The 14,419-nt window shown below is 43.5% G+C and overlaps 1 protein-coding gene across 1 annotated transcript in view; it reads left to right on the forward strand.

Annotated features, from left to right (window-relative positions):
* The window catches only part of zcchc4 (zinc finger, CCHC domain containing 4), a 91,587-nt gene that overhangs the window by 17,758 nt on the left and 59,410 nt on the right, over nt 1-14,419 (forward strand). Inside the window, exon 3 of the mRNA XM_043693667.2 lies at nt 3,019-3,101. Within this exon, the coding sequence (XP_043549602.1) occupies nt 3,019-3,101 (83 nt within the window). The remainder of the gene's footprint in view (nt 1-3,018; nt 3,102-14,419) is intronic.

Raw genomic sequence — 14,419 nt, forward strand, 5'->3', positions numbered from 1 at the left:
TGCATAAGCTGAGAGCTTTTTCACTGGAGCGTAGGAGGTTGAGGAGTGACCTTATCGATGTTTATGAAATCATGAGGGGCATAGATAAGATGAGTCTTTTCCCGAGAGTGGGGGAGCTCAAAACTAGGGAGTATATTTTTAAAGTGAGAGGAGTAAGTTTTAAAAGGTATATGAGGGGCAATGTTTTTACACAGAGGGTGGTTCATGTGTAGAATGAACTGCCAGAGAAAGTGGTGGATGCAGGTACAGTTACAACATTTAAAAGACAGTTGGATAAGGAAAGGTTTGGAGAGATATGGGTCAGGAGCAGGCAGGTGGGACTAGTTTAGTTTGGGAACATGGTCGGTGTGGACTAGTTGGATTGAAGAGTCTGTTTCTGTGCTGTATGACTTTGTACTTTCTCACTTTCTACTACATTCATGAGATTTTTAGCTGAGTCACTTAATTCATGTTTATGCTTTTGTAGCCTTGTATTCTCTTCACTATTTACTTTACTACCTGTCTTTTTATCATCAACGAATTTAGACTATAAGATATAGGAGCAGAATTAGATCATCAACTCTGCTGCACCCTTTTAGCATGGCTGATATGTTTCTCAACCCCATAACTCTTGATTGCCATACTAATCAAGAACCTATCTATCTCCTAAAGGGTCATTCTTTCACTCTGAGGCTGAGCCCTCAGGCCCTGGTCTCTCCTAATAGTGAAAACATCTTTTCTGCATCCATTCTATCCAGGTCTCTCAGCAATCTGTAAGCTTCAATGAGATCTCCCTTCATCCTTCTATTCTCCATTGAGTACAGACCCAGTCCTCAACTGCTCATCATATGATAAGCCCTTCATTTCTGGGATTATTCTTGTAAAACTTCTCTGGATCCCCTCCAATACCATCACATTCTTCCTTAGATCCACAGCCCGAAACTGCTCACAATATTCTAAACACAGTCTGACCGGAGCTTTATATAGTCTCAGCAGTACATCTCTGCTCTCGTATTCTAGTCCTCTTGATATGAATGCTCACATTGCATTCAATGCTAACTGCCAGCTGAACCTGAATGTTAACCTTAATAGAACCCTGAATTAGGACTCCCAAGTCCCTTTGTGCTTTGGATTTCCAAAGCGCTTTCCCCATTTAGAAAATAGTCGACACCTCTATTTTTCCTACCAAAGCTTGTACATCACACTTTCCCAAATCATGATTTCCCACATTGGTATTCCATCTGCCACTTTGCCCACCCTGCTAGCCTTTCCAAGTCCTCTGCAGCTTCCCTGCTCCATCAGCACTACCTGTCTGTCCTCTACTGTATCTGCTGCACCCAATATGGTCACCTCTACATTGGGAAGACATGAAGCCTTCTTGCGGATCATTTCAGAGAGCATCTCTGGGACACCCGTATCCACCAACCCTATCGCCCCGTGGCTGAACACCTCAACTCCCCCTTCCACTCCACCAAAGACATGCTGGTCCTGGGCCTCCTCCACCGCCAAACCGTTACTACCCAACGCCTGGAGGAGGAACGCCTCACATTCCGCCTTCGGACCCTGCAGCTACATGGGATAAATGTGGATTTCAACAGCTTCCTCATTTCCCCTCCCCCCACATTATTCCTGTCCTAAGCCTCCAACTCTGCATCGCCCTCTGAACCCATTCTTCACTGTCCCCTCTGACCCATCACCTTCTCCCTCACCTTCATCCACCTATCGCATTTTCTAAGATACCTCACCTCTTCTCTTTCCTCCCCCCCTCCCCCCTCACCAATTTAACTCTCAGCCCACTGGCACACAAGCCTCATTCCTGATTAAGGGCTTATGCCCGAAACGTCGATTCTCCTGCTCTGCAAATGCTGCCTGACCTGCTGTGCTTTTCCAGCACCACACTCCCGACTCTTATCTCCAGCATCTGCATTTCTCACTTTCTCCCGTCCATCTGTCTTTGTGAAATCTGCGAACATAGTAGCAATGCCCTCAGTTCCTTTGTCCAGATTGTTGATGTATAATTTAGCAACCTTGAATTAGTTTTGGTCCCTTCATCTATGTAATTTATACAAATTGTAAAATGTTGAGGCCATGTGGTGCATTACTCATTATATTTTGTCAACCTGAAAATAAGCCATGTATGCCTTCTCTATGCTTCCTGTGAGCCAGCCAATCTTCTGTCCATGCTGTGGGTTACTCCTTACACCGTAAATTTTTATTTTCAGCAATAGCTTTGGATGTGGTACCTTATCAAATATTGTGGGGAAACCAAAGTACAGTATCAATACCCATTTATCTATAGCATGTAGATTTTAATTTGATACTATCTTCAACTTGGTGAACAAACTAAGGGCAGTGGGTCTGGCATTTGGAATATTTCTTTGTCGTTGGAATGTATCAGCCTGTACAGCTTTAAGTATCCCCTTAAATGTTTGCTGCCCTCTAGTATTTCTATTATCTGAGGATTTGCAGATTGACCTGAGTGTGATGTAAGAACCAGTAAACATCTCAGCTTTTAACTTTATGTTGAAAGGAATATTGATGCTCAAGCAGCTGAAGATGGTTAGCCTAGGACACTAGCCTGAGGAACTCCTGTAGTGATGCCTTAGGGATAGGGGATGTTTGGTCCCAATTAACCATAACCAGCCTTCTTTTTGTTCCACAGGTACAACTCTAGCCTGTGGAGAATTTTTCTATTGATTCCAATTGACTCAGTTTTGCCAGACTCCTTAATGCTACACTTTTATTAATAATGTTATGTTGCCTTCCCTCTTGGCTTCCAATTATTTTGGCTGTGTTCGGATTGTGACTATAATGAGGTCAGTTGCCAAGTGGTGCTCATGAACTAAGGATCTGTTTCCAAGGTGCATATCTGTAGGACTCTGTGTATACTTGGATTGCCTGACCTGTGATTTTCCACTGTTCTAGAGAGTGATGAAATATTGACTTGTTTACCTTTAATATTAAGCTTCAATAAGAATGATTCATCTATTGCTTCACTTGCAATGTTGACCACTGCTTGTATCTCACTACCATTACTAGGTGTCCGAGGCCCGGCAATTAGTAAGAGACGAATTGAATCGAAGACGGCAGCCACCATTTACTCATCAGCAATATGTGGAGAGGTAATGAGCTGTTACTATATGCGAGTCAGCTACATGGTAGAGAAGCTATAGGTTGATGTACTTACTGATCTAAAATGCTGGCAAGCTAGTGAACAAACCACTCAGTGCTGCAAGAAGAAGCATTGTGTTGAAACCGTTTGTGCAGGACAATGCACAAGAGACACCAACATAAAGGGAGAACAGCATTTACAGTATATGAGAGGAAAGTGCTGATTGATTGGCAAGTGCCCTGTGATGTGTAGAGATGCTTTCATGAAGAATGCACCAGTTGGATGATGGCTGACCGTTAAATACCAAGCTCTGTTTAAAACTTGAGTAATAGGTGAAAGTAGCTGTTGCATGTGGTTACTATGCTGTGGCAACACGAATGCTGTTTACCACCAACAGGATGTTGTAGTCAAGCCAAAAAGGCACGATGAATCATGTAAATGAGTTATGTGATGTTGAGCTTCACTGCTGGCATGACGCAGTTTGTGTAGACTGTATGCTCAAGGACTAGCAAATGTGTCAAATCATATATCCCTTCAGCGATTTGTAACAAACAAGGCGCTGACTGTGTCCAATCAGCCCAAGGTAAAAATAAGTACATTTTCATGATTGGACAATCTTTGCTAAATAATCCCGAGTGTGTTAATAGTTACGCTGACCATAATTTAGAGTTGCCAGTGTGCACGCTGTGTGACACTCTTATCCCTAACAGAAGCTGCAGGGAACAGGGCTTGTGCAGACAGAAATAACATGTATATAAGTAACATCATATACAACTCAATAAAATAGGTGACAGTCATTCTTTGGTTCATTTCTCACAGCAGTGCTTTGAAGGATCAGAGTCAACTTGCTTCGTTCAGAATTTAAACAATTAGCAGTTAACTGTCAGTCATCTAACTAATGCATTCTCCATGGCATTGCTTCTATCAGTCCACTTACCAACCAATCATCACTTTCATTTCATATACAGAAGAACCGAGATCATTTGAAGGACACGGGTGGGGAGTATTTCATTCGGTTATTTGAATTCCGGATAATCGAATGCCGGATAACATAGTTTAGCCAGGCATCGGGACCTTGCAATCTTGCTGGATAATCCAATATTCGGATAATTGAATGCTTGATAATTGAGGTTCCTCTGTAGTCTAAATGTTGTTTTTTTCCATTACATTGGTGTTTCTTGTGAAGTGTAGTAATGAGAGCAAGCCAAAAAAAATCAACAAAATATCTATTTTTTTCTAGCAATATTTGGAGTTGTGTGCTACCCACCACTATTTAACTACTGTTAGATAGGTCTGTCCTTCACTGTTAAAATCACCATGATATTTCACCCTGCAAGTTTAAAGGAAAGGCTGGTAGGTATAGGGAATGCTGGATGACTAGAGAAATTGAGGGTTTGGCTAAGAAAAAAAAGGAAGCATATGTTGGGTATAGACAGGATAGATCGAGTGAATCCTGAGAAGAGTATAAAGGCAGTAGGAGTATACTTAAGAGGGAAATCAGGAGGGCAAGTAGGGTTAAGGAAAATCTAAAGGGTTTTTTCAAATACATTAAGGACAAAAGGGTATCTAGGGAGAGGATAGTGCCCCTCAAAGGTCAGCAAGGCGGCTTTTGTGTGAAGCTGCAGGAGATGGCGGACTAAATGAGTATTTAGCATCAGTGTTTACTGTGGAGAAGGACATGGAAGATATTGAATGTAGGGAAATAGATGGTGACATCTTTAAAATGTCCATATTACAGAGGAGGGAGTGCTGGATGTCTTGAAACACAGAAAGGTGAATAAATCCCCAGGACCTGATCATGTGTACCCTAGAACTCTGTGGGAAGCTAGAGAAGTGATTGCTAGACCCCTTGCTGAGATATTTGTACCATCGATAGTCACAGGTGAGGTGCCAGAAGACTGGAGGTTGGCAAACATAGTGTCACTATTTAAGAAAGGGGGTAAGGAAAAGCCAGGGAACTATAGACTGGTGAGCCTGACATCTGTGGTATGAAGGGAATCCTGAGGGAGAGGATTTACATATATTTGGAAAGGCAAGGACTGGTCAGGGTTAGTCAGCATGGCTTTCTGCGTGGGAAATTGTGTCTCACGAACCTGATTACGTTTTTTTGAGGAAGTAACAAAGTGGACCGATGAGAGCAGAGTGGTGGACGCGATCTATCTGGACTTCAGTAAGGCGTTCGACAAGGTTCCCCATGGGAGACTGGTTAGCAAGGTTAGATCTCATGAAATACAGGGAGAACTAGCCATTTGGATATAGAACTGGCTCAAAGGTAGAAAACAGAGGGTGGAGGTTTATTTTTCAGACTGGAGGTCTGTGACCAGTGGAGTGCCACAAGGATCAGTGCTGGGTCCTCTATTTTTGTCATTTATATAAATGATTTGGATGTGATCACAAGGAGTATAGTTAGTAAGTTTGCAGGTGACACCAAAATTGGAGGTGTAGTGGACAGCGAAGAAGGTTATCACAGATTACAGCGGGACCTTGATCAGATGGGCCAATGGGCTGAGAAGTGGCAGATGGAGTATAAATACGAGGTGTTGCATTTTGGGAAAGCAAATTTTAGCAGGATTTGTACACTTAATGGAATTGTCCTGGGGTGTGTTGCTGAACAAAGAGACCTTAAAGTGCAGGTTCATAGCTCCTTGAAGTAGAGTCGCAGGTGGATAGGATAGTGAAGAAGGTGTTTGGTATGCTTTCCTTTATTGGTCAGAGTATTGAGTACAGGAGTTGGGAGGTCATGTTGCGGCTGTACAGGAGGCTAGTTAGGCCACTTTCGGAATATTGCGTGCAGTTCTGGTCTCCTTCCTATTAGAAGGATGTTGTGAAATTTGAAAGTGTTCAGAAAAGGTTCACAAGGACGTTGCCAGGATTGGAGAATTTGAGCTATAGGAAGAGGCTGAATAGGCTGGGGCTGTTTTCCCTGGAGCGTTGGAGGCTGAGGGGTGACCTTATAGAGGTTTATAAAATCTTGAGGGGAATAGATAGGGCAAATAGACAAGGTCTTTTCCTGGGGTGGTGGAGTCCACAACGAGAAGGCCTAGGTTTACGGTGAGAGGTGAAAGATATAAAAGAGACCTAAGGGGCAACGTTTTCTTGTCGAGGGTCGTAAATCTATGGAAGGAGGTGCCAAAGAAAGTGGTGGACGCTGGTATAATTGCAACATTTTAAAAGGCATCTGAATGGGTATATGAATAGGAAGGGTTTGGAGGAATATGGGCTGGGTGCTGGCAAGTGGGACTAGATTAGGTTGGGGTATCTGGTCGGCATGTTGGACTGAAAGATCTGTTTCCATTCTGTACATAGAGTATAGAACGTTACAGCGCAGTACAGGCCCTTCGGTCTTCGATGTTGCGCCGAGCTATGAAAGTAATTTGATGCCCATCTAACCTACATTGGTCCATTATTATCCATATGTATGTCCAATGTCCATTTAAATGCCCTTAACGGCGGCGAGTCTACTACTGTTGCAGGCAGGCTATTCCATGCCCCTACTACTCTGAGTGAAGAAACTACCCCTAATATCTATGCTAAGTCTATCACACCTCAATTTAAAGCTATGTCCCCTTGTGTTAACCTTCACCATCCAAGGAAAAAGGCTCTCACTGTCTATCCTATCTAATCCTCTGATTATCCTATATGTCTCGATTGAGCCACCTCTCAACCTTCTTCTCTCCAACTAAAACAGCCTCAGTTTCCTCCTAAGACCTTCCTTTCCATACCAGGCAACATCCTATTAATCTCCTCCGAATCCTTTCCAAAGCTTCCACATCCTTCCTATAATGTGGTGACCAGAACTGCACGCAATACTCCAGGTGCGGCCTTACCAGTGTCTTGTACAGCTGAAGCATGACCTCGTGCTCCGAATCTCAATCCCTCGACAAATAAATGCCAACACACCATATGCCTTCTTAACAACCCTATTAACCTGGGTGCCAACTTTCAGGGATTTATGCATCTGGACATTGAGATCTCTCTGTTCATCTACAGTGCCAAGAATATTACCATTAGCCCAGTACTCTGCATTCCTGTTATTTTTTCTGAAGTGAACTACCTCACACTTTTCCGCATTAAACTCCATTTGCCACTTCTCAGCCCAGCTCTGCATCTTATCTATGTCTCTCTGTAACCCACAACATCCTGCGGCACCATCCACAACTTTGCCTACCTTTGTGTTATCCACAAGTTTACTAACCCATCCTTCTACGCCCACATCCAGATCATTATAAAAATAACAAAAGCAGTGGCCCCAAAACTGATCCTTGCAGCACACCACTGGTAACTGAGCTCCAGGATGAACATTTCCCATCAACCACCACCAAGTCTTCTTTCAGCTAGACAATTTTGGATCCAAACCGCTAAATCACCTTCAATCCTGAAACTCTGTATTTTGTGCAATAGCCTACCATGTGGAACCTTATCAAATGCCTTACTGAGTCCATATACACCACATCAACCGCTTTACCTTCATCCACTTGTTTTGTCACCTTCTCAAAGAACTCAGTAAGGTTAGTGAGGCATGACCTACCCTTCACAACCGTGTTGACTACCCCAATCAAATTATTCCTTTCAAGACGATTATAAATCCTATCTCATTTAACCTTTTCCAACACCTTACCCACAACCGCAATAAAGTTCACTTGCCTACAATTTCCAGGGTTGACCCAAGCCCCCTTTTATCTCTCCACCAGGCTCTCTGCCTGTATTCCTGATGAAGGGCTTTTGCCCGAAATGTCGATTTTACTGTTCCTTGGATGCTGCCTGAACTGCTGTGGTTTTCCAGCACCATGCTAATCTAGACTCTGGTTTCCAGCATCTGCAGTTATTGTTTTTACCGAGTCCCCTTCTCAAACAAGGGAACAACGTTTGTTATCCTCCAGTCTGCTGGCACTACTCCTGTCGACAATGATGACAAAAAGATCAAAGCCAAAGGCTCTGCAATCTCCTGTCTGGCCTCCCAGAGATTCCAAGGGCCATCTGGCCCAGGAGTCTTGTCTATTTTCAGATCTTCCAAAACTGCTAAAACCTCCTCTTTGTCAACTTGGATCCCATCTAACCCTATAGAATGTATGTCTGTATTCTCACTAACATTGCCCTTTTCCAAAGTGAATACTGACGAAAAGTATTCATTAAGCACATTCCCTATGTCCTCACATTCCACACACAACTTTCCACTACTATTTTTGATTGGCCCTAATCTTACTCTAGTCATTCTTTTATTCCTGATACACCTATAGAAGACCTTGATCCTATCCGCCAGCCACTTCTCATGTCCACCCCTGGCTCTTTACATCTTTTCTGGCTAACCTATAACACTCAAGCCTTCACATCTCATCCTCACAAAAGCCTTCCTCTTCCTCCTGACAAGAGCTTCAACTTCTTTCGTAAACCATGGCTCCTTCTCACAACAACCACCTCCCTGCCTAATAGGGTATATACTTATCAAGGACCCACAGTAGCTGTTATTTGAATGAGCTCCACATTTCAAGTGTGTCCAATCCCTGCAGTTTCCTTCCCCATCCTATGCATCCTAAATCTTGCCTAATCACATCATAATTGCCTTTTCCCCCAGTTATACCTCTATCCTTGTGGTATGTACCTATCCCTGCCCATTGCTATTGTAGACGTAACGGAATTATGGTCACTATCTAAAGTGCTCATTTACCTCCAAATTTAACACCTGGCCGAGTTTATTCCCCAGTATCAAATCCAATATGGCATTGCCCCTTGTTGGCCTATCTACATACTATGTCAGAAAATCTTCTTGCATACATTGAACAAAAACTGACCCATCTAAAGTGCTTGAACAATTGTATTCCCAGTTGATACTGGGGAAGTTAAAGTTCCCATAACAACTACCCTGTTACTTTCGCGCCTATCGAGAATCATCTTTGCTATCCTTTCCTCTACATCCCTGGAACAATTCAGAGGCCTATAGAAAACTCACAACAGGTGACCTCTCTTTTCCTGTTTCTAACCTCAGCCCAAACTGCCTCAGTGGATGAGTCCTCAAACGTTCTCTCAGCTGCTGTAATAATACCCTTGATTAACAATGCCACACCAACTCCCCTCCCCCAACAGGCAGCCATTCCTGTGCCTTCTCTAGCCATGCCTCTGAAGTGGCCACAACATTGAAATCCCAGGAACAAACTCATGCTGCATGTTCACCCACCTTATTCCGGATGCTCCTGGCATTGAAGTACACACATTTCAAGCCAACATCCTAGTTGCTGATGCCCTCTCGTGACCTTGTGAACCTATCCCTGACCTGACTACCTTCAACCTCCTGTGCACTGGAACGAATTCAGGTTCCCGTCCCCCTGCTGCATTAGCTTAAACCCCCCCCCCCACGAAAGCATTAGCAAATTCCCGCCCCCCCAGGATATTGATACCCCTCTGGTTCAGGTGAAGATCATCCTGTTTGTAGAGGTCCCACCTTCCCCAGAAAGAGCTCCAATTATCCAAGAATCCAAAACCCTCCCCCCTGCACCATCCCTGCAGCCATGTGTTCAGCTCCGCGCTCTCCCTGTTCCTCATTGCGCGTGGCACGGGCAACGATCCAGAGAGTACAACTCTCTTTGTTCTAAGCTTCCAACTTAGCTCCCTGAATTTCTGCCTTAGATCCCCACCTTTCTTCCTGCCTATGTCATTAGTGCCTATGTGGAGTACGACTTGGGGCTGCTCCCCCTTCCCCTCAAGGATCCCGAAAACACAATCAGAGACATCACAGAACCCTAGCACCCGGGAGGCAACAAACCAATCGTGATTCTCTCTAGTTCCCACAAAACCTCCTATCTGTCCCACTAACAATGGAGGGGGGACTATGAAATGCATTCTAAAGATGCAGTTGCCTTGTGTTGTTCTTGAAAATCATGCTAGACTTAGCATGGTTGTTGTATTTAACAGAAGAAGATATACACTGTTAATTTGATCTTGTAAATTAATCTGTATCTAATCGGTTGCAATTATTTGTTTTATTTTGCTCGTGGTAAGTGGTTATCACAATATTAAACACCATGTCTGTTGTAATGTGTGAGACTGCGGTTCCATTCAAGTTGAAATATTCTGTGTACCATTTCAGAGGGTGGTTAAAAGCCAGATTGCTACATCCAAAATACATGGCACAAGCATTATCCTCAGGGAAAAAAAGACCAGGCAGTATTTTTGCTTGTTTGAAAAAGCTGTTAGTAGATTTTTCTCACAGTACTAGTTTTGGAAAAAGTGTGACAGCCAAACACACACATGGTATAGAAAAGACACCAGTCAAACAAACAAATTACGCTGAAGGCTAGTTCATATGCTGGTGCCATTTTAACTATGCACATAAGATTGAAACAAACCACATTTTTATAAAAAGGTACTTGAGTGACTGTAGAAACAATTGATTTTGCAGTTTTACTGACTAAATGGTTTTGGAGTTGGACTGCAGCCATAACCTAAAATGGGTGATACTGAATCAGCATCCTCTTTTACACTAAATCTGATATTCTTTATCATTTATTTTAATAGAAACTAAAAAAGACCAAACTATAAAGTTGCACGTTTGTTTGCTTTTGCCCATTCTGTGATGCTGCTGAGACCAATTTGAACTTCAATGTATTATTTTGGAAAGGTCATCACATGCAGAGCAAGCTAAGTGTGAAATAAGTTATCTAGTTGATTATTAGTTTGATTATAAAGCAACAAGAATGTTTATAAATATTGAAAGTTAATCTAAAATCTTTGTTATATTGATAAAATGAGAATTAACAATTGTATTGTAAGAAGTGCTTCTAGTATAAATTTGAAAATGTTCCATGTGTAAGACCAGAGGGCTTGGTATTAAAGGGCACCTGTTTAAAACTGAGATGAGGGAGAATTTCTTCTCTCAGGCTGTTGAGAGTCTTTGGAATTCCTTTCCACAGAGAGCCATGGGGGCTGAGTCCTTGTCTGAGATAGATAAATAGATAGATAGATTTTTGATCAGTAAGGGAAAGAAGAGTCATGGGAAAAGGGCAGGAAAGTGGATGTGAGGAACGTCAGATCAGCCATGATCCTATTGCAGAGAACAGCAGACTCAAAGGGCCAAATGGCCTACTCCTGCTCCCATTTCTTAAGGTGTTATGGTTAAATCTGTCAAGCTGAATGTTGGGCTCAGACATTTCTGACTGCTTATTTAAACTAAGTAACAGTAGAATGAAGTCTCATTCTTGGACGCATGCATCTCCATCAAGGATGGACACCTCAGCACCACACTCTACCGCAAACCCTCAGACAACCTTGCAATGCTACACTTCTCCAGCTTCCACCCGAAACATATTAAAACAGCCATCCCCTATGGATAAGCCCTACGCGTACACCGGATCTGCTCCGATGAGGAGGAACGTGACGGGCACCTGGAAGTACTCAAGGATGCCCTTATATGAAGGGGGTATGATGTTCAACTCATTGACCACCAGTTCCAACGTGCCACAGCAAGGAACAGTAATGACCTGCTCAGGAGATAGACACGTGCTGCAACCGACAGGGTACCCTTTGTTATTCAGTATTTCCGAGGAGCTGAAAAACTACGCCATGTTCTTCGTGCAACCTGCAACACATTATCAATGAGGATGAGCACCTCGCCAAGACCTTCCCTGCACCTCCACTTCTCGCCTTTAAACAACCGCCAAACCTCAAACAGATCATTGTTCATAGCAAGCTGCCCAGCTCTCAGGACAACTCCATACAACCCTATCACTGTAGGCGTTGCAAGATGTGTCAGAGTGTGGACATGGATACCACCATTACACGTGGGGACACCTCCCACCTTGTACATGGCAGGTAGTCATGTGACTCAGCCAATGTTGTCTGTCTTATACGTTGCAGACAAGGATGCCCTGAGGCATGGTACATTGGAGAAACCGAGCAAAGGCTACGGCAATGGATGAATGGGCACCGCACAACAATCAACAGACAGGAGGGTTCCCTCCCAGTTGGAGAACACTTCAGCGGTCCAGGACATCCGACCTCGGATCTTCAGGTGACCATCCTCCAAGGCGGACTTCGGGACAGGCAACAGCGAAAAGTGGCCGAGCAGAGGCTGATAGCTAAGTTCCATACCCATAGGGAGGGCCTCAACTGGGACCTTGGGTTCATGTCACATTACAGGTGACTACTATTGCACTACACCCCCACACACACCCCCACACACACCCCCACACACACCCCCACACACACCCCCACACACACCCCCACACACACCCCCACACACCCCCCCCCACACCCACACACACACCCCCACACACCCCCACACACCCCCACACACCCCCACACACCCCCACACACCCACACACACCCACACACACCCACACACACACACACACACACCCACACACACACACCCCCCCAAACTCTCACACACACACCCCCAAACTCTCTCACACACACCCCCCCAAACTCACTCTCTCTCTCTCTCTCTCTCACACACACACACACACACACACACACACACACACACACACACACACACACACACACACACACACACACACACACACACACACACACACACACACACACACACACACACACACACACACACACCCAAACTCACTCATGCATCCTCTCAGAGACTTAGATCACTCTACACTCATGCACACACATATACACTCTCTCTCACAGACACTCACAACCCCCTACCCCAGACACACACCCCCTCACAGACGTAAGACACTCTACACTCACATACACACACGTATACACTCTCTCTCACACTCACAACCCCCCAACTTAGACACGCGCGCGTACAGACACACACATTTTGTGGGGTGAATTTGTAATTGCAGAGTTACATTGTACTTTGCTCAAAAACTGCATGAATTCACGTAAAACTCTGTTATCTCACCTTTTAGATTATAATCAATCTAAACATCATGGTATAGACGGAGAATACAGCGGGCTAACACCAATTGTTACAGTTAACCTGAGAATGCAACTTTTAAAAAAAGGTTTTGTGATTTACACATGAAAGAAGTGAAACTATCATGGTATTCGAACAGATGAAAGACTCAACAGACAATCAATGTATTTTTCAATATATAATTTCAGTTACATCACACTGTAAACTTTTGCTATAAATTCTGTGCTTTACAATTGTGTCCTCCACAACCACCTGATGAAGGAGCAGCGCTCCGAAAGCTATTGTACTTCCAGTTAAACCTGTTGGACTATAACTGGTGTTGTGTGATTTTTACCTTTGTACACCCCAGTCCAACACCGACATCTCCAAATCCGAGAATGAAGTAGTTCATTATTTGCTTAGGGGCCTTAATTTAGCCAGAGGCAGGCAGCCCACCTGATGCTTCACAAACCTCACACCAACCTCACTTCCCTCCCAACAACTCATAAGATCAGGGGGCCTGACAAAAAATGGAAATTTCATGAATTTGCACCATTTATGTTCAGCCATAACTTTATTCTGAAATTTTTCAGCATAGCATCTCACTAAATTTGGTGGTATTTTTGTGTACATTTCATTATTAAAATATCAACTTGGTTTCAGTGGTTTTATAGGATTGGAATCTGTTACGTTAAAATGCAAAAATGTTCTCACAATTTCATTTTCTCAAGCATGCATAATGTGCAACAGTTTGGATTAAAACTTAATCTTCACAATATTAGTAAGAAGAAATTTGTCTGGAAATAAAGATGCATGATGAGTGTTTCATTCAGGCCCTGACTGCTCCTGCTGATTCCCAATTTATACATCTCTCTGAATCTCAGCTACTGAAATTAAGAGGGGGAAGGAGTGCAGTGCCATCTACAGGTATCTAGGACTTGAGTGTACAGGCAAAGCAAGTTTAGATGTGCCAGGATTGTGAAGGGAGTTAGATCGATGAAAGTTGTCCTTTTCATTAATCCTCATTCAAACCTGATCTTCGTTAAGTTGAGAGAATAAGAAGAAATCATGAGGGAGAGCAGGAGTGACAAATTGAGGGTAAAGCAAATCAAAGTTTGAATTCCAGACTTGGAAAGAAAGGCAGAGGGACATTTCGAGTCTAGACTCCTCATCAGAGCTCTAGACATGAAACATTAGCTTCCTTTCTCTCCATGATGCTGCTTGACCTGCTGAGATCTCCAGCATGTTTTGTTGTGAGTACAGATTCCAGCATCTGCAGTAATTTGCTCCGACAGAGGGACTTTGTTTTTGGAAAGAACCGATTAAGAGGCAGGGCCTTTTTAGTTCCTCCTCAGCTTAGTTTGAACTATTTTTGGATCAGCTCCATTAACACAAGTGGTAATGACCCTGTTGTGGCTGTCTCTGTCCAACTAATATGACTGGGGTTGGGGTAGACTTACCTAAAGATT

The sequence above is a fragment of the Chiloscyllium plagiosum genome, unplaced genomic scaffold (assembly GCF_037043375.1).
Source record: "Chiloscyllium plagiosum isolate Xiang-an unplaced genomic scaffold, Cpla_swu_hap1 HiC_scaffold_1, whole genome shotgun sequence".
Classification (NCBI taxonomy): domain Eukaryota; kingdom Metazoa; phylum Chordata; class Chondrichthyes; order Orectolobiformes; family Hemiscylliidae; genus Chiloscyllium; species Chiloscyllium plagiosum.